We start from the raw sequence: 22,027 nt of genomic DNA, 5'->3' as shown, positions 1-22,027 counted from the left end.
TCCCAAGTTTTCCATTTTTTTTTTTTTTAGTAATTAGTTTGAATAGGTAGTAAGAAAATCACTCTCACTATTTTTTTTTTCTTGAGTTTTTCTTTTTCTCAGATACATTTTAAAATAAGATCATTAACATTCCAAGCCTCATTCATAGCATTATAGGCAGTTTTGATATGAGTGAACTCAATAAGTAAGGCATGAAAGGCATGATGAACAATGAATTTATTAGGAGGACAATTTCGTGGGAAGTAAATTTGGTTTGAATGTAGACCATTCTTATGATAAAATCTCTAACACCCTCTACGTTGTCATACCTCATACTTATAAGCTTATTCATAAGATTCTTAGTCTTAGACTTACTACATTTTTTGTATCTATTGCTTACAGCATGGTCAAGATCCTTAGCAATTTATATGGTATCCAATCCATTCAAAATTGTTTAGAAATAGACCTCTTAATGGCATACAAATATATACAATAACCTTTTCCAATTTGGAATAAAAGTTTTTTTGTTTATCAGTACTTTCATTAGTAAGTTTAGCATGTTTTAGAAAACGTAAAACTATGTCTATCTCACTCACAACAAAAGCAAAATTCAAATATTCATTTCATTTCTTATAATTAGACCCATGAAGAATTTCAATAGTGGTTTGATTGTTATTGATAGTAAAAGTCATTATTCAAGATAAAATGCAACATTAATCAGTAGGCAATATCATAAAAATATATAGCAACAATTTATGATATGCTAACAATTATTGAAAAGTCTTGGTGCATCATCACAAACTCCCTTTTAGGTAGAGAATGTAACATGTGAGTAAGAATTTTCCACATAAAACTAATATAAGAATATTTTAGTTTTTGAAAAACCTATTCCCTTTAAGTAGATAAATTTTCTAGATTAATATACCCTCAACCATGATGCTTCATGTTCCAAAATAAATTACCCTAAATATTAACCCTTTTTTGGTAGGTAATTACATAAGATAATTTAATAATTATTCTGTAACCATAGATTCATAAATATTCCATTAATTTTAATAAGTGAGCCACTTTGCTAGTCAAACACTTATATCAATTAATGAAAATTTTTTTAAACCTTGAAATTTCATTAATTATCCAAAATTTTCAATTTATATACACAACTGTAATGTATGCAATGGACCACTCCAATTGATATACTAAACTTAGATGTATCTTATTAAGTCTTATAAGTAGTGTATATTGCATTTAAACTTGAGTCTTGAACTTGATTAAAATCAATTTTAATGACTAAATCAATTATGCACATGAAATTCAACTCAAGAGTACATAAAAATCCAGTCTATCAAAAGAGAGTACCTATTGTCATTAGTAGGGATGGCAGCCCGACCCATCTTGAACGGGGTCTGACTTGACCCCATAAGGTCGATCTTTTTTTTTTTTTTGAAAATTGGGTTTCATATTAAGTAATAGTGAAAAAAAGTCAAGGTTGGGTTTTAAGCAAACTTATCCTTACTCGACCGGGTAAATATAAAAAATTATTTTTTAATTATATATTTATATATTTTATAATTTTATATTTATATTAAAAAAAATAAGATTTTATATTAAAAATAATATTTATTAATTTTGGGTCGAGTTGGATCATGTACGATTTTATACAATGATGGGTCGAGTTAAGTTTGGATGTAAAAAAATAAAGGATTTGTCGTGTTTGATCAAGTTCGAATATTATAAGTATATCAGGTTGCGTTTAGGGTGAGCAAAAACCCGCTTCGATTTGATTCGTTGCCATTCCTAGTCATTGGACTTCTAACATGCCAAAATATTTTGTTATAAAATAAAATAATAAAAATCATATGTATAACATATAGTAATTACTGAGCAATGCATTAATGTCAAACAATAAATATTTCATGCAATTTAAAAATTTCATAAAAATAATAAAAAATTAAAAATAAAATTCCAAATATGCCAAAAGAAAATCGAAGTAAAAATGGACATTAAACGAGCCCACACGTGCTGCACGCACCACCATTCTCTGCGCATGGGCTTCACCTGGCACGTGGAGGGGTTTTGCTTCAACCTCCAACTGGGTTAACCTGACTTGACCAGAGAAATTCTTGACCTATTCGGATTTGTTTATTTTTTTTGCCATTTTTGGTGCATTTTCTTAGTATTTTTATGAAATTGAAGTGCCCAAAACCCAATTAAACTATTTTTCCATCAAACTCGTGCAAAAGGCACATAAAAAATTAAACATAAACAAGATTAATTAAGAAAGTTTTAGATCAATAAAACTCGAATTCAACCCATATTTTTCTTCGATATTGAGTCATTTAAAGCAACATTTTATGAAATTAAACACTTTGGTTTAATTTTATAACACATTAGAAACATGATTGAATAATCAATTTTAGATTAAATACATAAATTGTTAATGTTTTAATCAAAACAAGAATTTATATTAGAACTTGAACAAAAAACTTTCAACACCAATTTCTCTCTTTATATAAAGAATTAGAAAATACGCCTTATATGGTTCTAATTCTCTTTTAAAGAAGAACAAAAACCCTAAATTAATTTTAAAAAATAAAGATAAAAATTTAAGATTCTGGCAACAACTTAATTTCATCCTAATCATGCCATTTACTAAAAAATTAAATATAAAAAATGATTTTAGGTTCCTATTATCACATAACGAGGTTTTGATGCCATATGAAAAATTAACCCAAAATTATTATATGATAATCAAGACGTCATAAATAAATAAAGAGATTCGACATATCTATTTAGGTGATTATGATAAATATGCAAAAGTAAAACAATCTAAAGTATTTAGGTCTTCTTCTTTATTCTTTTATTAGTAGCAACACTCGATAGATAATAATTATAATTCTTAAAAGTGAAGAGAAAATCTTATCCTATTTTATTAAAATCCTATAAAACCATCTATAAAAAATTTATTGGACCAAAAATTTATATAACTGTTAAATCATAATTATTAAACCACATTGATCCACAAAATTCACACTTAAATAATCATCTTAAATGATTTAAACTCTCATATTTATCTTATATTAAAACTAAACTCATTAACTAATTTTATTAAATTATTAAAATTACCTATTAATAGCATCTCACTCATTAAATTTTTAACAGGGTTATGTGAAGTAGTCAACTAAAATAGATTTAAAAAACAAGAAGGTTTTATTTCCACTTATGTTCACCAACTAAACGGTGAGGTAACTTGGGTTCTGGGCGATTGGAGCTGTAGCCTGGAGCTCCTCCACCATTTCAATTCCTTTCCTTACCTTTCATTCTAATTCTATCAGGTGTGTTTTGATCCCTTCGTTATTTTACGATATCCAATTTCTTTTTCTCGCGATCTCAATTTTAAGGCGATCTAAGCTTCGTTTCTAAGCGGATCTTGAAAACGGATCTCTCAGCATATCAATCCTAATTTGTTATATTCTGGAATATTTAGCTCTAAAGGAAAAATTTCGCATTTTGTTAAGTGACTTTTTTAATTTCTGTTTGGTTCCTGAGAAAATGGAACGGAAAGCAACTCCATTTGTCTTTCTTAAAATTTGTACGCCAAACAAGTAGCTTATTTTAGGTCTCAAATTCTTCTTTCTTTTTGTTACAGAGTTCACGTGCTCCGTAAATCAATTTCTAATTTTACATTTGCTATATACTTTGCAGGTTAATTCCTTTATTGATGAATTTCATAAAAAAAAATGAAAACAGTTTAGGAGCAATGTTGCTATCTAGGTTTTCTTTCTTTGGAGGTGGGGGATCAAATAAGGTTGGCTATTCTGTGGAAGGGCACAAAAGTGAATTGAATCCAACATTGAAACTGCAAACAGATAGAGATGTTTATAGACCTGGAGATTCTGTTTATGTTACAATTGAGATCTGCAATCCCCTTACTAGTGGCAATCCTGGTAGCATTGTACCATCGCTTTTAATTAAAAGGCTTGGCTTCGAAATTAAAGGGATCGAGAAGTTGGATACTCAATGGTTTGCAACCCAAAAACCTTTGTCTGGAACAAAACAAAAGAGAGGTTGGCACTGCACATGTGTGTAGAATTAAATGCATTCATTGTTCTTTTAGTTCATCAACTTCTTGTATTTCAATTCATTTTTTATGGATAGTAAAAGTAAGTGAAGAATGTAAGTAAATTTCTGATTTACTTAGAGTTTATATTAAAGAGATTGAATTTAAAGTTCTTATGTTTACTGCTTTTGTCATGGAGAATGAAGTCAGATCAGTGTACAGGAGTTTGTCTAAATTGCTTTGTTTTTCATTTTCTTCTCACATTTTAGCATTAATGTAATCTGTTGATTCGGGGCCATTTAGTCTTCAACATCTCTTGATATTTAGATCTACTGCATTAGCCCTTGGCCTTTTTTTTAACCCTGCGATTTGAACAGAGCTGAAACTGATACCAGAAAGTAAGAAAAAGATCCTATACTCTTCCTTTTAGTTAAAAAGATCCTATACTCTTCCTTTAGTTTTTTATTTTTTCATCTTTTTGTATATTTTTATATTTATATAGCTGTTCTCAATCTTTTTCAGGTGAACATGTTTTTTTGGACTGTTCAACACCATCAATGGTTTCAAATCAGATTGTGCCTTCTGGCTCTGCAAAAACTTGTTAGTCTATATCATGCTTTTATCTTATTGTTTTGTGTACATATGCAAGTGCACATGTGTAAAGCTTTTTCTTCATTCTTTCTGGAAAGCCATTTATCCATCACAATATGTAATTAATGCTATTGGTGAGTGTTTCTTTCTGAAGCAGATAAAATGAATATACTGCCGTTGTTGTCTTAATGACCACATGCCATCACGTTCTGGTCAAACTTCCAAATTTGCTTAATGAAAATTGCTTGATACTATGTTGTTTAAGAATTATGAATAATACTTCATTCAGTTCATTGATTTTTTAGACAGGAAAACAGGAACTAGAAGGATGAATTTTATCATAAGAGAAACAGCAGAGGGAAGAAAGAACAAATGCTGAGTATATTATCAGCAAAAGAGGCTAAATATGCAGAAATGTGGTTTCCAAGATGAAAGCTAAATTACATTAATGATAAATTCCACCATAGCTAATTGTGTTACAGCAGGCATCCTGTCATTTTATGTTTTGAATTGCATACTTATGGTTTTCAGCCAATAGTATTTTGTTACCTCTTGCTAGGGTCATTTGTTGCAGCTTTCCACCTTACTATCATTTCATTACTCTGATTCAACATGATTTGTTTTGTAACTGATTTTTGACACTATCTACAGATGCGATACGAGCTGTGCTTCCTAGCATTATACCACCATCTTACAAGGGTGCTACCATTCGTTATTTATATTATATTAAGAGTTCTCTGTCTTTTCGATGGCTGATACTGGAAAATGGTCACTACTCCAGCGAGGAGTCAGTAAAAGATCTTGCCGAAGTGGTTGGTTTGACTTAATTTTCATAATTTTTACAAAGGATCCCAAAATTATCTTCTGTTCTTGTCTTTCAGAATTAGACATGTTTGACTTGCTGATAGCGCTCTTGAAAATAGGAATTTTTTAAAACTTTTTGGTGACAAAGCTTCTTCTGACCTAGGACTTGGGTGGTGTGTGTGTTAGAGACTTGCCCCACTGCAACAGGGAAAAGAAAAGAAATGGAAAAAGAAAGAATCTGATATTCATAAGTTTCTTTATTGTTTCATATGTGAGAGGAGCAATTTGAGATTGATGGTTATTTTTACACTTGCATAAATGTTGATACTGGTCCAAAGTTTCTGTTTGTGGATTTAAGGCTGAAGTCTTGAAAATCCTTGGATCTTTAAACGTTTTGTCATTTTCTCAAACTTGAATGCTATTCAGCCTTGCATTCTTTATTGTAGCTCTGTCTTGTGATGCTTGTTAAATCATTTGTGCACTTGTATTGAATATTGAAGATAATTCACTTTTCTGTCATGTTATATCATCTCATTATGAATATGTGAATTCCTAGTTATACACATTTGGACATTTTGGCATGTCCATGCATGTGATTCTCTTCTTGCATTTGTCCTCATGCATTCCTATGGATCTTGGAAAGAACTTGTCCATGTCCTAGTCCAGTTCTCCAAAGTATATATACTGTTTAAGAGTTATGATATCGGTGATATTTACAAATTTTGAATATAAACAGGAGGCTCGGGTTCCTTTGCAAGTATGGGTGACCCAGAAGAGAAATGGCTTAGAAATGGAAGATGGTCAAAGTGATGGTAAGTTGTTATTATTTCAAGTTTCAACGTAACAATCACTGTTGCTTCTCTTTATTTCTTTTAAATTATTAGTCTTGGTGAAATCATGACAAGTGGTAACTTTCAAGTTTTAGGTTATAAATGTAATAACTCTAACAAAAAAGCAGGAAAACCTAGTTATGTAAGAAGTTAAATCTTAAGCAAAGGTGGATATGTTCTGATCATTGCTGGAATATGCTCCCAGTGAAGTTTTCTCTTTCCCCTCTGATAGAGCTAACTTTAGTGTCGTAAACATTTATTCTTGCATGGTATAAGGAAGAAATCGAATAACTTCAACCTGATTTAACAATGACTTAAATTTTGAAGTTGAAAAAGTTATATGGTTTTTTACTCTTGCAATTTGAGTTTGCAATGGGAGTCATACTGTAAAACAGGTGTCTTGTTATTAAAAAAAAAGGCGTGATGACTATTTTCCCTTTTGATGATTTAGGTATTGTTCCTGCTACGACCATCCAAACAGATGTATACTGGAAAGAGATGGATGGAGATTCGGAATGGGTAAGGCTGTTAGTAGTGCTGCTAATGCTTTTGACTTATTGTTTAAGTTGAATGATTGCTAACCAAATTAATATTTTTACAGGCTAGAGTGAGTGACAGGTATGATGGTGTTGAGGAAGGGTATGAGAGCTCTAGGGATGAAATATCATCTGTTTCATCATATAATCCTTCAAAGGAAAATCTGTTTAAAACCTTTGGAAGTTCCCTATCCTTGCAATCAGCAGCAGCCAGATCTTCAAATAGAGATGGTCAACCTCAAGATGGAGACCGTTTGAGTTTATCTACAAATGTCGGACTTCCTCGGTTATCAGTGGCAGAGGTCTTGTATGATTCTAGTGCTGGTAATTAAGTTATACTTGATTATGTAGTCACTATTTGCACTGAACTTATCTTCCCCTCCTTCTGTCATCATACTTACATGCTTATGCTTTCTGTTAGATTGTTGTAATTACTTTTTAAGTTTTTTTAGCACTCCTGCTGAAGTAATGCCATTTGTTTGGAAAATAATAGGTTTTTTCTGAACTTAGAATGCCTTTTGAAATAGATATTTTGCCAGCTGACAAGTCATTGGCCGTTTTATCTCCAAGTCAGCAGCAGGCTTCTACAAGGTCCCTAGTTGTGGATGATATAACAGGAGTATCTTCTGCACCCAGCCCTCGAGCCACTGAATCTGTAGCATGTAAAGTATCAGACTCTCTTTCCCCATTTTTCATGTTTTGTTTGTTTCTTATGCATCATGAAACTAGCATTGAGCTTTTAATATATGAATCCTGGTAAACTTATTTGTTGCAATCATTTTCTGCAGCAGAAGGCTTTATTCGAGGAAGGTCTTATAATATCAGGATGGATGACCAAGTTTTGCTAAGATTTTCCCCTAAAAATTCTGAGTCCACATATTACTTCAGTGATATGGTAAAATCAGTTTTAGCTGGTAGCTTCTGTCTCCTTGCCTGAATTTGTGTCCATCGTTTCTCCTCTTATTGTTTTTATTTTACCTTTTTCAATAACAGATAGGAGGAACTCTTACTTTCTTTCATGAAGAAGGAGCTAGAAGATGCCTTGAGGTAACTGCAGATTGTGACAAAATTGAGAAACTACTAGATAAGTGAAGAAACTAAGAACTGTTGAATGATGCATCTTGAAGTTGACTGGAAGAATTGCAATCTTGTAGGTGTCAGTCACGCTGGAAACTTCTGAGACTATAAATCGGCGTTTTGTTCATCCTTCTAGAAGGAATTCCTCAACTATTACAAAGGTGTGCCTATCCAATTTATTTGATTCTACTGTGGGTTACATTGGTGGATTCATGAACTAGACCATTGTTTATTTATGTAGATTAAACTTAATTTCATGCCTCATCTATTTTAGTATGCACGAAAGCCATGATAATTATGTTTTCTAGCTTTCACTCTATCTAGCTACATGCACACATTCATGACTTGTATGATTGGAAAGTGACTTGATTGCAAATGTTTGTTATTTGTCAAGAAGTTCTGGGTTGCTAGAATCCTAATCCTAAATTTTTCTCTAGTTACCTCTGTAGTTCTTTTCTTTTTTCATATATTGTTCGTTATCCCAAGAGTTTTCACTTCCCTTTTAGTTTTTGCTCCTGTATACTCCAAAAGTACTTTGATTAAGCCCCTTTCTATGATTTTAATAGCAACATTCCTTTATAATAAAAAAGAACTAAAATGAACCTGGCAGTGAAATAATAATTGAATCTTGAAGTGGTTTATTCTTGAAATTATGGTTCTTTTAACATTAGTCATGCCATTACTGAGAATGGGCTTTGCTTTTTCATTGGTACAAGCATTTCATATAATAAACGATCTGTATGTGGCTTAGAAGTTTCAAACTGTTTCTTTTTTGATGCTTTTTTTGAATCTCTAGGACTTTAGATAAGAAACCTAATGTTCTTCTGAACAGTTAGACGTTATTGTAATCTTGTTTATTGATTTTTCTTGTAGGTTCAGAGTGATCATCATGAGGTTGTTGCTGATTTGATACAGACAAGTTTTCTCTTTTCTATTCCCATGGATGGCCCCATGTCCTTTTCCACTCCTCATGTCTTGGTGCAATGGGCTCTAAGATTTGAATTTTTCACTACTCCAAAGAATGTAGACTGGACAAGGTATGAGCATGTGGTACTGCTACCAAATCATTCTAGCCTATCTAAAGAGTTTGTTACTAATGGTTCACTTGGCATCGTAGATTGTCAAAGGTTTTATGTCAAAATGTTTATGTTTGTGGGCTATATGCATATACTATTCATACTCTTAAATCTTTTCTATGGCAGCAAAATTTTTTTTGTGTTTTTATAGAATACTGCAACACTGTTTAGCAAAAAAGAAGCTAATAATCCAAAGATTTTTTTAAAAACATTTTAATGAAACTATGACAACCTTCCAGTAACTGGGTATATATGGTTTGAATTTTATGTGGGTTCTCCAAAAGAAATTGTCCTTTCTGTAAATGTTTTTAATATGATTTGTATGTCGAATTCCATTTCCTCTTTAGTTATGATAAAAATCTCCACGTAAATTGTTACCTGAATTTGAAAATGCCATACAAGAGAGGTTACACTTTGACTCAGTAGTTGAAATGGCTTAAAATTGGTTTAATGTATTCTTAGTTTTATTGAAACTTAGTAAAAGATTTATGCTTTAGCTGTTGCCAAATATAATTGTTAAGCTGCTCTACAACTTTTTGATCTTGAATTCAGATATGAGCATCCTCTTCTAATAGAAGGTAGAGAGAAAAGTGAGTGGGTTCTTCCTATAACAGTGCATGCACCTCTGCCCGGAACTTCAGCTGCCCGGGCACGGAATGAGAAACCTTTCTCTTTAGAGCCCTTGTGGGTTCATAGTTGAAGGTAACTTGTTTCAACTTGTAACATAACTTTGTTGAATACGTGAAATAACAATGCAATATTTCAGTCACTTACTTTGTTAGTATTGTTCGAAGGCACATATAGCTTGCAACGCGAATGAGGAATTATGTGTAATTAAGCAGTCTCAAGCTCCATGCCATTGCAATGACAGGAATCTTACTTAATACCAAACAGTTTCCAATTGATCCATTAGGCAGGGAAGGTCCATTTGATTCTCCAGGAGTTCTAAATTCAGTTTCTCTTTTTTTTGTTCTCAGCATTTCTAGTATAAGATTTTGATTTTCAACTTTTGTCACCCGAAATTGCATTATTTTGGAGTAGCTGGAATCAATAGTATCTGCATTTGTACCTGTTTTTATTGTTGGGAAGCAGATGAGAGCAATGGAAACTTCCGACATGTACTTAAATAGTTTTAGAATTTGATGATATGATATAATTTGTGTTGTTGTTGGAATTAGATTTACTGAAAAACGCCCGAAGTTGTCACAATCGGATGGCATAGCTTTTGACAGGCGAGACTTTGAGGTTTATTTGCTTATTTATTTATTTATTTTTTGCCAGAGACAGGCTAAGATTTTGAGATTCACCTGGCTATAAAAGAGCAGGCAATGCGGGTTTGAGATAACGCTTATATGTTTTTGTACTGGTTTTTGCATCCAAGTTATCGCAGTATCATCTTCTTTGCCTATATAGGGTAGTACTAATTCTAGATGGTTAAGAAAAGCCTACAACATAAAGCACAAGGAATTTGACACTTCGCTCAAATGTGAAGGAAATCAAACTTGTATAGTTGTTTATTTTATTATTCATTTCGTCATGTACAACAACAGTTATCTGTGTCAACACATTTGCCACTGCTCCAAGTTTTTTTTTTTAGTTTTTTATATTAAATGGTGGTCATACTAGTATTTAGCTAGTAATTAATGGTTTTAACAAGTGATGTATTTTATTTGTAACAAAAAAAGAAAAGAAATTCAGGGTTAATGCATGTATCTCTGCCCTTTGAGTTTGAGCAGGGCAGGCAACTTTGTTTTTCAAAAAAAAAAAAAATAATAATAATAAAATAAGGTGGTCATTGCGATCTTCTCTCCCTGTCTGTTGTGTAATTTTCATTAGGAACAGTCAAAACAAAATAATATTTTAAAGAAGGATGAACTTATATCATGTAAAATTAAAAAAAAAATTATTTTTTAATTATTGATTTTTATAGATTTAAAAGATAAAATCAAATTAATTTTTTAATTTTTGATTTTTTTTATTCATTGAATTTATTGAAATTAATAATTTAAAAATATAAAAAATTTTAATTTTACATTAATATAAGTTAATCTATTCTATTTTTAAAAAATACATTTAAGAATTCCAAAAATATAATATTATTTTTATTTCGAAAAGATTTATGGTATAAATTTTAAGTTATTTGTTCACTTTTAAATAAAATATATGAATTATTATTTTTTATTAGGTTTTGTTTTACAATTATAAAATTTATTTATGAGAGAAAATAAAAAAGTAAAAAATAAACTGTTTTGGCCAAAATATGAAATGCTAGGTTCTGTCTGACACTTTTTACTCTAGCAAGTACTATTCAGATGACAGTTGGGTCCCACTAAAAGATAAATAAATCGAATATTCACCAGGGACCGTCGAGGATGGAACCGACGGTGCGTGTATGACACGTGCAATTCGACCGGTTCATAAAACAAAAACAAAAGAGTACAAGAAAAGCCGTACGCTGCACCTGCTGACATTCAAAAACCCTAATCCTCTGCCCCTTTTGGTAGCGTTAAGCGTTAGACTTCCACCACGCGTATAAATAAACAAGCCATATAGCCACATTTCTTCCCTCAAAATCCTAAACCCCCAAAATATCTATAGTAGTAGTAGGGTTTTGCGCTTTTTTCTTCGCTAACAAAACCTAGAAGATCCTAGCCACGGTTTGCATATCTTTCCTCTAAATATGGGAAAATCAAGCAAGAAATCTTACCCCAAAGTACTCTTCTTCTTTCATTCTCATTTTAATTCAATAATTTTCTCCGGTTGATTTTGTCGGCTTCTTTTTTAAATCCTTTTTCTATTTTATTTTTGTTTAATTTTTTTTCTTTTCTCTTTTTATAGGTTGAAGCAGCTCCTGCTGTAGCTCCTCCTCAGTCTGGAAAGAAAGGTATATAATTTTTTTTTATTTTCGATTTTTTTTGGTAGCATGTGTGAGTAAAGATTCGAGATTTTCAAATTGATTTGCATTGTAGGAGAACTGCTTGTTTATGATTTTCTTTATTCTTGTGTTTCTAAAACTATGGGTTTTCTTTTCTCATTTTTTTTATGATCATATAGGCAAGAGAGAAGCGGAAGAAACTCCTGAAAAACAAGTGGCTGTGAAAAAGCAGAAGAAAAACGATGGAGTAGCACAGGCTATTGTAAAGAAAAGGGTCGAAGCGAAGACCCAAAGAAAGAAGAAAGATGAAACTAGCAGTTCCTCCGATGACTCTTCTGATTCCGAAGATGTATGCACAAAGGCAGCAACTGTTTCTCTTGTGATTCCACATTTGTTGGTGTTGATATTGATTTATGCTGAAAGTTCACTTTTATGTTTTCTGTTGGTTCCTTTTGATATTTATCCGCTTTAACGTTTTGGCTATTAATTCTAACGCATTCATATTCATGGGATGATAAGATGAAGCATATGAAGGCATGTCTTTATCTGCTTTTGCTTTGCCTATTTTAATGTTATTTTTTTGTTCAGGAACCTGTTTCCCTGAAGAAACAGCCAGCTATTGCACCTGCAAAGAAAGCAAAACAAGCTAGTTGCTCAGATTCTTCCGAGTCTAGTAGTGAGGAAGATTCATCCTCCGATGAAGTGAGTATTACATTTAATTCTCTTAATGGTCTAGGTAACACATTCATATTCATAGGATGATAAAATGAAGCACATGAAGGCATGTCTGTATCTGCTTTGCTTATTTTTATGTTTTTTTTTTTGTGTTTAGGAACCTGTTCCCTTGAAGAAACAGCCAGCCATTGCGCCTGCAAAGAAAACAAAACAAGCTAGCAGTTCAGATTCTTCTGAGTCTAGTAGTGAGGAAGATTCATCGTCCGACGAAGTGAGTATTACACTCTTTCTTATAACATTTGCATGCTTCATATGTTCTTTTGCTCGACTTTATGTTCAATTTTTTTTTTTTTACAGAAAGCTCCTGCTCGGAATGAAAAACCTGTAGTTGCTAAAAATGGCTCTGTTCCTTCTTCTAAGACAGTAAAAGCTGATAGCAGTACAGAATCTTCTTCTGATAATGATTCTGATGAGGATGTTGTGAGTATTGAGGTTAATGCTGGATAGAACACAAGAATTTCTATACAAGCTCGTGACTTTATCGTTGTTGTTGAATTTTGATTTAGGAGCCTGCTGCAAAAACAAAGGTAGCAGTAGCTGTTAAAAATGGCTCTGTACCTGTTAAGAAAGGCAAGTCCTCCAGCAGTTCAGATTCTTCAGATGATGATAGTAGCTCAGATGAAGATGAAGTAAGTGCTTGATTGTTGTTGAATGATCTTTGCTTTTTAATTGGATTGGGTAACTCTTGTTATTGTAATTTATAGGTGTAATCTTTTGCATATATAGGAAAAATCAAAACCTGCCTCTAAGAAAGGACCTACTATTGTTCCAAAAAAGGAGTCAAGTGATAGTTCAGAAAGTGACAGCTCTTCGGATGAAGAGGAAGTGAGTGTTACGATGCCCACAATGTCAATAAATGAATCTTTGGAATATTTAGCAAAGCTTCATGCAAACATGTTTCTTGGAAAGCATGTTAAAATTTGGTTTTATAATAGAACTAGACATCATTATAAAACCTACCTTTTTTATTGGTATTGAATTATTTTTGATGTTTTATAGCTCCCCTAATTGAATATACACTTGTATAGGAACCTCCTCGAAAGGCTACTTTGCCAACTTCTGCTTTGAAGAATGTACCTTCTGTGACTGCAAAGGGTAAAATGGCATCAAGTGATAGCAAATCTCAATCAAGCAGCAGTAGCTCTGAGGATGATTCTGATGAAGAGGTGTGATATCTCACTCATAAAGTTCTCTTTTCTATGATTTTTGGTTTTGTACATATTTTATTGATTCTGTTGCACTGCACTAGGATGTAAAGAACGCAACTGCTGTGAAGAAAGTTTCTGCTTCTACCCCCAAGAATATTCAGGATTCCAGTAGTAGCTCATCAGAATCAGATTCTGAGGAAGAAGAGGTGTGCTTTAACTTTTGAATTTGACAATGTGGTAGTTTAAATTTGGTCATGGTTCTTTATTTTTTATCGTTCTTATTGTCAATGATTAGCAGAAAGATGAAAACCAAAGGTAATAAGAAAACCGTTATTGGGAAAACAGCAAAGAAAGAACAGTCATCTGAAAGTTCCTTAGACACTGATTCCTTAGGTGATGAGATAATCCTATGGTTTTAAGTCTGGTGGCAAAATTCCTTTTATAAGATCTTGGGGATGAGGAATGAACAATTGTTCCAAGAATGAAGCTTTTCCTGTAACCATGTTTGTGGTCTTATTAAACTTGTACTAATATGGCACTTCATTAATATCACGCTGCAGGCTCCTTCAAACAAAGTTACTGTTGCTTCAAAAAGGCCACTTCCCACAGCTGGGACAAAATCCAAACAGGTTGGTCTACCTTACATTTTGTGCTAGTAATTGCTCTCCCGGTCTTTGGCATTTTTCTGTAGGAGGACAACTCCTGATAGTATGTGTGTAGCTTCTCATATATTTTATTTTCTAGAACTTCTTCCTAATGAATGATTATCTCAAAGCAATGTAGTTTAATGGGCTTGTATTCTCCTGTGCATTAATCAGTCAGTCTATTTTGGTTTTTGCTAAATACTGATACGGTGAGGATAATGCACCTCTGCATTCCTTAAATTTTTGGGTTGATCCCTTTTTTTGGGCATACATTTTTCTTGCTAGTGATGATTTTTGAGATGTCTTAGCACCTCCAGTTTATCTAAGTGTTTAATTGATTCTGAGATTTAAATCTGTAAATATTATCTACAAGTCTTTCAACATTGTGTAAACTATGATGGTATGATTCTTTTGTTTTTTAACTTTCCCTCACATTGCAGGAAAGTGATGATAGTGAGGATGACAGCTCTGATGAAAGTGAGGATGAACAACCTGCAATAAAAAAGGTTAAATTTTCTTGATCATCTATGTTTGTCTTGATGTTTCTTTTATTGTTGTTCTAGTATGAATTTACTAAGTTGTCTAATTCTATAAGCTGTAGCCCAAGGTTGCTTCAGATATTGGAAAAGATGCTAAAGTTAAAAAAGTAAGCAATAGTGAAGAGGAGGAATCCGAAGAGTCATCCGATGATGATGATGAGGAAAGTGATGAAGAAGAAACTATAAAGAAAAAGGTATGGATCTTTTCTTCTTTATACTTTTGGAAGGTTGATGTGATGATTGCCTAATGTTGTGTTGTACTTATAATTGGAACAGGACACAGATTTAGAAATGGTGTATGCTACAACACCACAGAAAACTGCCAAACAGCAGGATTTGAAGTCTGGGAAGAAATCTGTAGGTGACAATTTCCCTTACAGTTTCTTTCAAATCTCCTCCCAATTGCTTGTTTGGGCTCATTTTGTCAAGAAGGTTGGAATCTGATGAGAGTTTTTTTGCAGCCCCAAACTTCTTCAACTCCTCAAGTTCAATCTACAGGGTCCAAGACACTGTTTGTTGGAAACTTACCTTATCAAGTTGAACAAGCTGACGTGTACGTTTAGGTTCTCTGGTCCTTCAAAATTGTTTTTTTTTTTTTTTTTTAATTTTCATCTGATCAATATTATTCTGCAGAAGGAATTTCTTCAAAGATGCTGGTGAGATTGTGGATATACGTTTTTCTTCTGATGCTGAAGGGAATTTTAAGGGGTATGGACATGTTGAATTCGCCACTGCCGAGTCTGCACAGAAGGTAGATATCTTCTGTCAATTTTGGATTTCACATGGACATCTGATGTATAAACTAAATTTTTTATTTATGGTTTCTACAAGTAATCAATTAATGTCTTTGTGTCATCTGTTTGTATGTTTGGCAAGCATATGACTGTTGCATGCTTGTGATATAGAATAACTGTTGGCAACATGTCAATCTTTATTAGTCCAAGGTCTAGTTAAATGAACTAATAATTTAAATTATGAGAAATAGAGTGCTAAAATTTAGTGTTGAAATCTGCAAGGCACTGTATTCCTACTGTAAAACTATTTTATGCTAGTTTTTTGTTTAGATTTTTGTAAAATTGGTATGATTTTCTCAAATCGTATGTCATGTAAATGATGATTCATATTAAAATATTTTATGAATGGTTTCATAAAATTTGTAACCAAACCTCTTTAAAAATTTTTAGCACATTATCAAACAGGCTACAAATGAATTGCAAATGTTTTTGCTTTAATACTTATTTGTTCTTAGGTAAGCAATTTTTAAGTTACTAGCCAACATCATTCTTTATTGCAGGCTCTAGAATTGAATGGTGAATATTTGATGAATCGTTCTATTAGACTTGATTTGGCCCGTGAAAGGGGTGCATATACACCACACAGCAGGCAATTTTTTTTCTCTATCTCATTTTGTGAATTGATATTAAACTTTTGAACCCCTGATCTAGACGTTTCTGCTTGTTGGATTAATTTATTTAACTTATTTTGTGTGCCATCCTTTGCAGCAGTGGGAACAATTCATTCCAGAAAGGTGGAAGAGGTCAGGCTCGAACAATATATGTCAGAGGATTTGATCAATCTCTTGGTCAGGATGAAGTTAGTGGTTTACTTTAAATATTAGCTTTTGTTGCTCTCTCCTCTTCTCCTCCACTGTGTTTGAAAGTTATTTGTATTTATATCATCATCTGCTGTGTCTGATCATTCACAGACTAAGAGTTCCTTGGAAGAGCACTTTGGTTCTTGTGGAGAGATTTCTAGGGTGGCAATACCAGTAGATTGGGAGACTGGTGCTGTGAAAGGGTTTGTACTTTCTATCTATTGTTGCTGTTATTTTTGTTGTTCTGAAGATTCCTGTTGTCTACAGTTTTGCTTATGTAGGTTTCTTTTGTTTTTCCACATCAATTGTTGGAATTATTCACATTTTCCCCTTTTATCCTCTTTTTTAGTCATTGACATTTATATATGAGATGAAGCCTCCTTGATTCTGGATAAGCTTGAACCTGGTGCTAATATCTGAGAAATAGCGAAGTAGAACTTATTCAATTACTGCATGTTGGATGTGTTCTATAGTTATGGTATATGCAGTTAACCCTGGTTGAAGTATCCTTGAATAGCCGGTATTGGACCGTTTTTGTTTGAAAGTAACCTTTTTCCTTGTAATGTTTAGTATGTTGTAATGTTTAGTGGTATGCCATATCTGATTAAATACAATCAATTGCAGTTAGAACTTATTCAATTACTGCATGTTGGATTTGTTCTATAGTTATGGTATATGCACTTAACCCTGGTTGAAATATCCTTGGATAGCCAATATTGGACTGTCCTCGTTTGAAAATAACCTTTTTCCTTGTAATTTTAGTATGTTGTAAAGTTTAGTGGTTTGCCATAACTGATTAAATACAAGCAATTGCAGTTATGCTTATTTGGATTTCAACGATGGTGATAGTTTCAACAAAGCTCTAGAACTTGATGGATCAGAACTTAATAATTGTTCTTTGACTGTGAATGAGGCAAAACCAAGAGGTGAATTTCGTGATGGTCCTGGCAGTGGAAGAGTTGGTGGTAGGAGTGGTGGAAGGGATGGTGGTGGCCATGGTGGATGGAGTGGGGGAAGGAATGGTGGTGGCCATGGTGGTCGTGGTGGTCGGCGTGGGGGTCGATTTGGTGGTGGTCGTGGTGGCAGAGGACGAGGAACACCTAATAAGCCAAACCTTGCTGCTGCTGGCACAGGTAGTTTCTATTGCCTTTTGTTTTGCTTACATTAATTATTTTTTCTGCTGAGATAGATTAAATGGCTGCTTGTTTTACTTAAATTAATTCATTATTTTTTTTGGCCGAGATAGATCGTGATGTGTACTTGCTATTTACATCAGTTGGAGATAGATTGGCGTCTTCTCAAGGTTTTCTCATAATTTTATTTTTTTTCTCAAATGCAGGAAAGAAGACTACTTTCAATGACGAGGATTAATGAAGTGGGGGTCCAATATTCTCTTTTTTTTCCCTTGCCTTCTGGTCCTTGCTTTTATGTTAAAAATAGCAATGGTTTTTGGTAGATTATATTTTTGGTTTTCCACCTTATCTAATTATTATGTCAAATTTCCTGAAATGTTATATGCAATTGCTATTTAATCTTGTTAATTTATCAGAATTGCCCTTGCCGCCTATGGGCTATATTGTTATTGGTATCATGGAAGCAAACAAACGGCGCGGTGGAGTCTCTTTCACCTCCGAAAGCGCATTTTGTCTGTTGGATTTTTTTTTCTTTTTTTCTCCTGTGTCTGGCATCTACGTGAAAATTTTCCTATACTTTTTAAGCGGTTAATGAGTTAATTGCAGGGTTAACTCGACAATAAAAAGCCTTGTAAATTGTTATGCTATACTAAGAAATTTAACTTGATACGTTTAGTTATTGGCCAAAAAAAAAAAATCTTGGTATTACTATAGAATTTTCCGTTAAATCATAGGTTTATTGTTCTATAATACTAAGCTTATCAATTAAACGGGTAAATTACAGTTTACGGACAGAACGTTAAGAGTCACAACCAAAGGTGTATAATATTAGTATGTGGGTATGAAGTGTTGGTGGAGTAAATGGTAGCTGAGAATTGAAACCTTGGCTTGGGGTCCTCCTTGAACGTAAATGAAACTGCACTCTGAACCCGGTTTTAAGTTTTTAAGCCAGTGTGGAAGCTCATAGGTGTTCTTTTGTGGAGTTGGAGAGAGGCCCCATAAGGTACCGGACAGGTCCTCGACCAACAGCTTAAGATCTGTCATCGGCTTTTCAGATTTATTCTTGATTATTACCTTGTGCCGGTAGTAAGTCGTTCTACCAGCACTCCATGTGCTGGTTATTGAGTGAAGGAACTCAACTGGGACACCTGAACATTTCCAAAAGTAAGATCACCAGAATTTAACTCAAGAAAATATTTAAGTTCTTTATATTTGGTGGTCATTTACCTGAAGATGTGCTGGGTGCCAGTGTTTGCTGGTGATGATAGTCTGTGGAAGTACGTAATATATGAACTTGACCAGATGCATTTGGTTTGTATGTTGTTGGTCGTTTATTGTACGGACCTGTGAAATTTAGGACAGGAAATTTAGAATTCTACAATCTTGGCAGCAAGGAATTTACTTCCATTTTTTCTATTGATTATTTTTCAGCTAATAAGATGAGAAAGCGTTTCTTACCTATGTTTCCATATAGGCTTTCGAGCTTAGAGAAGAGGCCTACAAGCGGTACAGCACCAGAAAGTGTAGGCTCAGTTTGCTCGTAGTTGGAACGGTCATCATTGAAGTTATCATTCTGGTCAGGTCCTCCCACCAGTGCACCGTATATGACATTGGTATCCGCTTCAAGGCGGCGGTACCAGGCCTCGAATCCTTGGATACAGCGCACTATCGACGAGAGAACTGAGATTGAGGGAATTGAAGCACCTCTCTGATGGACGTGAGTTGGATATTTTGGTCCATAACCAACCAAGTAGCTCACAGACTTGGGATTTTTGCCAAGAATGTAATCAGCCTGTGCAACAAGTCCATAAGTAAATGTACGAAGCCTTTTCATCGAAGGAAGCAAATAAAGCCATATTATGATGGAAGTAAGGATGCAATATTCGTGCTATCTCATTGGAAGTAAAGAAAAACATTTCCAAGTTCAAGTTAAAGAGATCGATTTACGTTTTCTGTTCTGCAATTGAAGTATTTTCCAAGTACTCAATGGAAATCTAGAGTACTTTTATCCTGGAAGTCATTCCAAGATCCCACCCTTACAGACACGTCTCCAGAAGCGGTTTCAATGTAAAAGGGCGTCAAACAGATTGAGCAACTAGTTTTATTTTGTTATCGGTTATTTAATTTGAAGTCAACATTGAGTTGTGCGGCTAGTGTAGATATACCTGTGACAGAGCAAAATTTAGAACTTCATGTGGTCGAATTTGGCCATCAGGACAAGTGAGTTTAGCATTTGCTGCAGAGAGATAATCAGAGTAGACAGCAAGAAGAAATGCCGCAGATGAGACATATTGGAGATTGTTCCATTGACGAACATACATCAAACCTCCTGGTATAGAAACATAAGCAGAAAGGTTTAGGTATCACACTACAAAGGTAAAAAAAAAAAAAGAAAAAAACACTTTAAACAAAGAACTGTAGGCCAATCAAATAAGAATTTCATCAAACAATACTAACCAGGAGTCAGGTGGACATTGTAGCCATCATTCTTTTGCAGACAAGCACAGGCGAAGTAATCTGCTTTAGCCTGGTATTGCTTTAATGTTGAAGTGTATGCACCACCTTTTTGCTCCATCAATACCTGCCATGGCGCCACCTATCTTTAACTGCCTATGGTGTTTGTAATTATTAATTGAATGATGCAGGACTTTCTATTCTATATTTGCATTATTTGAACATGAGATGACCGAAAAACAAACTCAATTTGCAATTATGTGCGTTAACCCAGGGTGATTTGCAGCAAATCAAGGTTTCAAAACCCACAAAGAGTAAACAAATCAATCAACTTGGAATTGTTTTACCTTTGAAAGAAGGATTTGCACACCAGCATACTTGTTGTCCCAAGAGAACTCTTTGACTGCCCATCCAGTTCCACCCATGTAGACAGCATTATCTACAACATACTTCAGATATTGCTCCTCACCAGTTGCTCGGAATAGCCAAGTGGCAGCCCACAATAATTCATCCTTCACCAAAGAAAAGTTCATTGAGAAAAATGATTTTCTGTAACAAGTTTAATTTAGGCTTTACATTACTAACTGAATAACCTGATGATGTATAAAACTGCTTAGCATACTGGATGGAATCATCGTATAGGCCTCTAAATCTATCCGCAAATGAGAAAAGCTGCAAAGATTGAAGATTAAAGCAGCAGTGAAAATGTTGACCTTTTCCACATATATATTTCTATTAATATAACTTTGGGTGTAATAGATGTTCTTACCTGTTTGGCATGAACTAGGAGGAGATCCGAGTAAGAAGAGTTGTAAGGCATGAAAGCTATTGCAGCAGCAGCCAAAGCAGCAGCAGTTTCACTAGCAAGGTCTGATACTGGATGATCCTGGTCGAGCTTCTAAGCTGTTCTTGGAGTTGTCATGTCTTCTGCCCGCTCCCAGCAATAGTGATCAGACTCCCCATCGCCAACCTGATCAATTGTACATTATACCATTTCATAACACATCCACACGTCAGGTCATACACATTAACGGTGAAAAAACTTTGGCAAATACATGTAAAGGTGCAAAAGCAAAAGCCCTTTGATTCAAATACTATTTAATTTAATTAATAAAGAATATTGACTGAATTCATAGGTGGGCTAACGAAACTAATATGAAACAGGTTACCAAACTCGGTTCTTACAATGCTAAAAGTTCCTACCTGTCCCCATAGAACACTCGGCTGAGTGTGAGCCTTCATGAAGTAGTCAGTGCCCCATCTGATCGCCCACAAAGTATGTGCCATTTGGTTTAAATTAGTGATTTCTTTCCTGTATTCAATAGTTCCCCATGCAAGCATTGTCACAGTAAATGCCATTGGCAGCCCAAACTTCACATGATCCCCTGCATCATAGTATCCTCCCACCAAGTCCATCTGCATTCGATCACCAAAACAAGTTAAAACAATTAATTCTTGTTTCAATAATTTCGAAGCTAAATCAAGGCTTGGATCATTTAATTACCCCTTGAAGAGATCCGTCCTTGAGACCCGAATCACCACGCCACTTGACACGCTGGTCGAAGGGTAGTTTACCTGACCTTTGTGCCTCAAAAAACATGAAGGTTTTGTCAAGAGCTTCGCCATAGTTGAACTCATTAGCCAAAGCAATGGCTGCCTGAAATCCCAGCACCCCAACCAGGATAAGGCAGACATCAAAGTTTAAGTTGTTCATGATTAGAGGGAGCCTGGATTGAGCTTAAGTGGTCAAAATCAAGACACAACAATGTTTGTCCGAAGCTGCCTTGCCACGCAGCCTTGCCCCTTATGTCAACATATCCTTTATAGAGAAGAGGGCCTTAATCAAGAATGGAAGAAAAGGAACAGGTTTGAAAATGTGTCTGAAATTGACAACATTGAGATAGTGGTAGCCTCCACGTTTTGATTTGGAGTTTGTAAGAATCAAGTAGAGCATC

At 34.1% G+C, this 22,027-nt stretch overlaps 2 protein-coding genes and 1 pseudogene across 11 annotated transcripts; 2 read left to right on the top strand and 1 right to left on the bottom strand.

The window, feature by feature from the left end:
• The first annotated feature begins 3,133 nt into the window (after window positions 1-3,133).
• LOC111309226 (uncharacterized) lies at window positions 3,134-10,230 on the top strand. Of its 2 annotated transcripts, none has more exons than XM_022908208.2 (14): window positions 3,134-3,311; window positions 3,682-4,043; window positions 4,559-4,636; window positions 5,279-5,439; window positions 6,168-6,243; window positions 6,713-6,780; window positions 6,863-7,121; window positions 7,337-7,459; window positions 7,586-7,692; window positions 7,791-7,844; window positions 7,952-8,035; window positions 8,748-8,911; window positions 9,503-9,652; window positions 9,745-10,230. In XM_022908208.2, the coding sequence occupies exons 2-13, from the start codon at window positions 3,698-3,700 to the stop codon at window positions 9,648-9,650; spliced, it is 1,668 nt and encodes a 555-aa protein (XP_022763943.2). In that variant the 5' UTR covers window positions 3,134-3,311; window positions 3,682-3,697; the 3' UTR covers window positions 9,651-9,652; window positions 9,745-10,230. The 2 variants fall into 2 exon arrangements, with proteins under 2 accessions (XP_022763943.2, XP_022763942.2); XM_022908207.2 differs by having other exon boundaries at window positions 7,325-7,459.
• A 1,170-nt stretch (window positions 10,231-11,400) lies between these two features.
• Window positions 11,401-18,073, top strand: LOC111309225 (uncharacterized). 9 transcript variants are annotated; one of them, XM_089749599.1, is made up of 21 exons: window positions 11,401-11,663; window positions 11,789-11,834; window positions 12,005-12,174; window positions 12,414-12,527; window positions 12,658-12,771; window positions 12,858-12,980; window positions 13,067-13,189; window positions 13,287-13,385; window positions 13,589-13,726; window positions 13,819-13,914; window positions 14,269-14,337; window positions 14,793-14,858; window positions 14,954-15,085; window positions 15,168-15,248; window positions 15,353-15,444; window positions 15,525-15,642; window positions 16,186-16,274; window positions 16,394-16,484; window positions 16,597-16,688; window positions 17,302-17,618; window positions 17,825-18,073. In XM_089749599.1, exons 1-21 carry the CDS (start codon window positions 11,631-11,633, stop codon window positions 17,854-17,856), a joined length of 2,235 nt encoding a protein of 744 aa, XP_089605725.1. In that variant the 5' UTR covers window positions 11,401-11,630; the 3' UTR covers window positions 17,857-18,073. The 9 variants fall into 9 exon arrangements, with proteins under 9 accessions (XP_089605725.1, XP_089605722.1, XP_022763940.2 ...); XM_089749596.1 differs by having other exon boundaries at window positions 13,810-13,914; window positions 16,397-16,484; XM_022908205.2 differs by having other exon boundaries at window positions 13,810-13,914.
• A 233-nt stretch (window positions 18,074-18,306) lies between these two features.
• Window positions 18,307-21,924, bottom strand: LOC111308101 (endoglucanase 5-like; annotated as a pseudogene).
• Between the last annotated feature and the right edge of the window lie 103 nt (window positions 21,925-22,027).

This window comes from Durio zibethinus, chromosome 2, assembly GCF_047325235.1.
Source record: "Durio zibethinus cultivar Kanyao isolate XHJ-2024 chromosome 2, ASM4732523v1, whole genome shotgun sequence".
NCBI classification, from domain to species: Eukaryota; Viridiplantae; Streptophyta; class Magnoliopsida; order Malvales; family Malvaceae; genus Durio; species Durio zibethinus.
The sequence above is the reverse complement of the archived record's forward strand: the minus strand, read 5'-3'. Positions and strand labels throughout refer to the sequence as shown.

What these genes read in the sequence shown, in the direction of transcription:
- LOC111309226 (XM_022908207.2), top strand. Translation starts at nt 3,698, where the DNA reads ATGAATTTCATAAAAAAAAATGAAAACAGTTTAGGAGCAATGTTGCTA. An exon ending in TAAAAGATCTTGCCGAAGTG is followed by an intron (nt 5,440 to 6,167) that starts GTTGGTTTGACT and finishes GAATATAAACAG; the next exon opens with GAGGCTCGGGTTCCTTTGCA. An exon ending in GGAAGATGGTCAAAGTGATG is followed by an intron (nt 6,244 to 6,712) that starts GTAAGTTGTTAT and finishes TTGATGATTTAG; the next exon opens with GTATTGTTCCTGCTACGACC.
- LOC111309225 (XM_022908202.2), top strand. Translation starts at nt 11,631, where the DNA reads ATGGGAAAATCAAGCAAGAAATCTTACCCCAAA. An exon ending in AATCTCTTGGTCAGGATGAA is followed by an intron (nt 16,485 to 16,596) that starts GTTAGTGGTTTA and finishes GATCATTCACAG; the next exon opens with ACTAAGAGTTCCTTGGAAGA. An exon ending in CCTTGCTGCTGCTGGCACAG is followed by an intron (nt 17,619 to 17,824) that starts GTAGTTTCTATT and finishes TCTCAAATGCAG; the next exon opens with GAAAGAAGACTACTTTCAAT.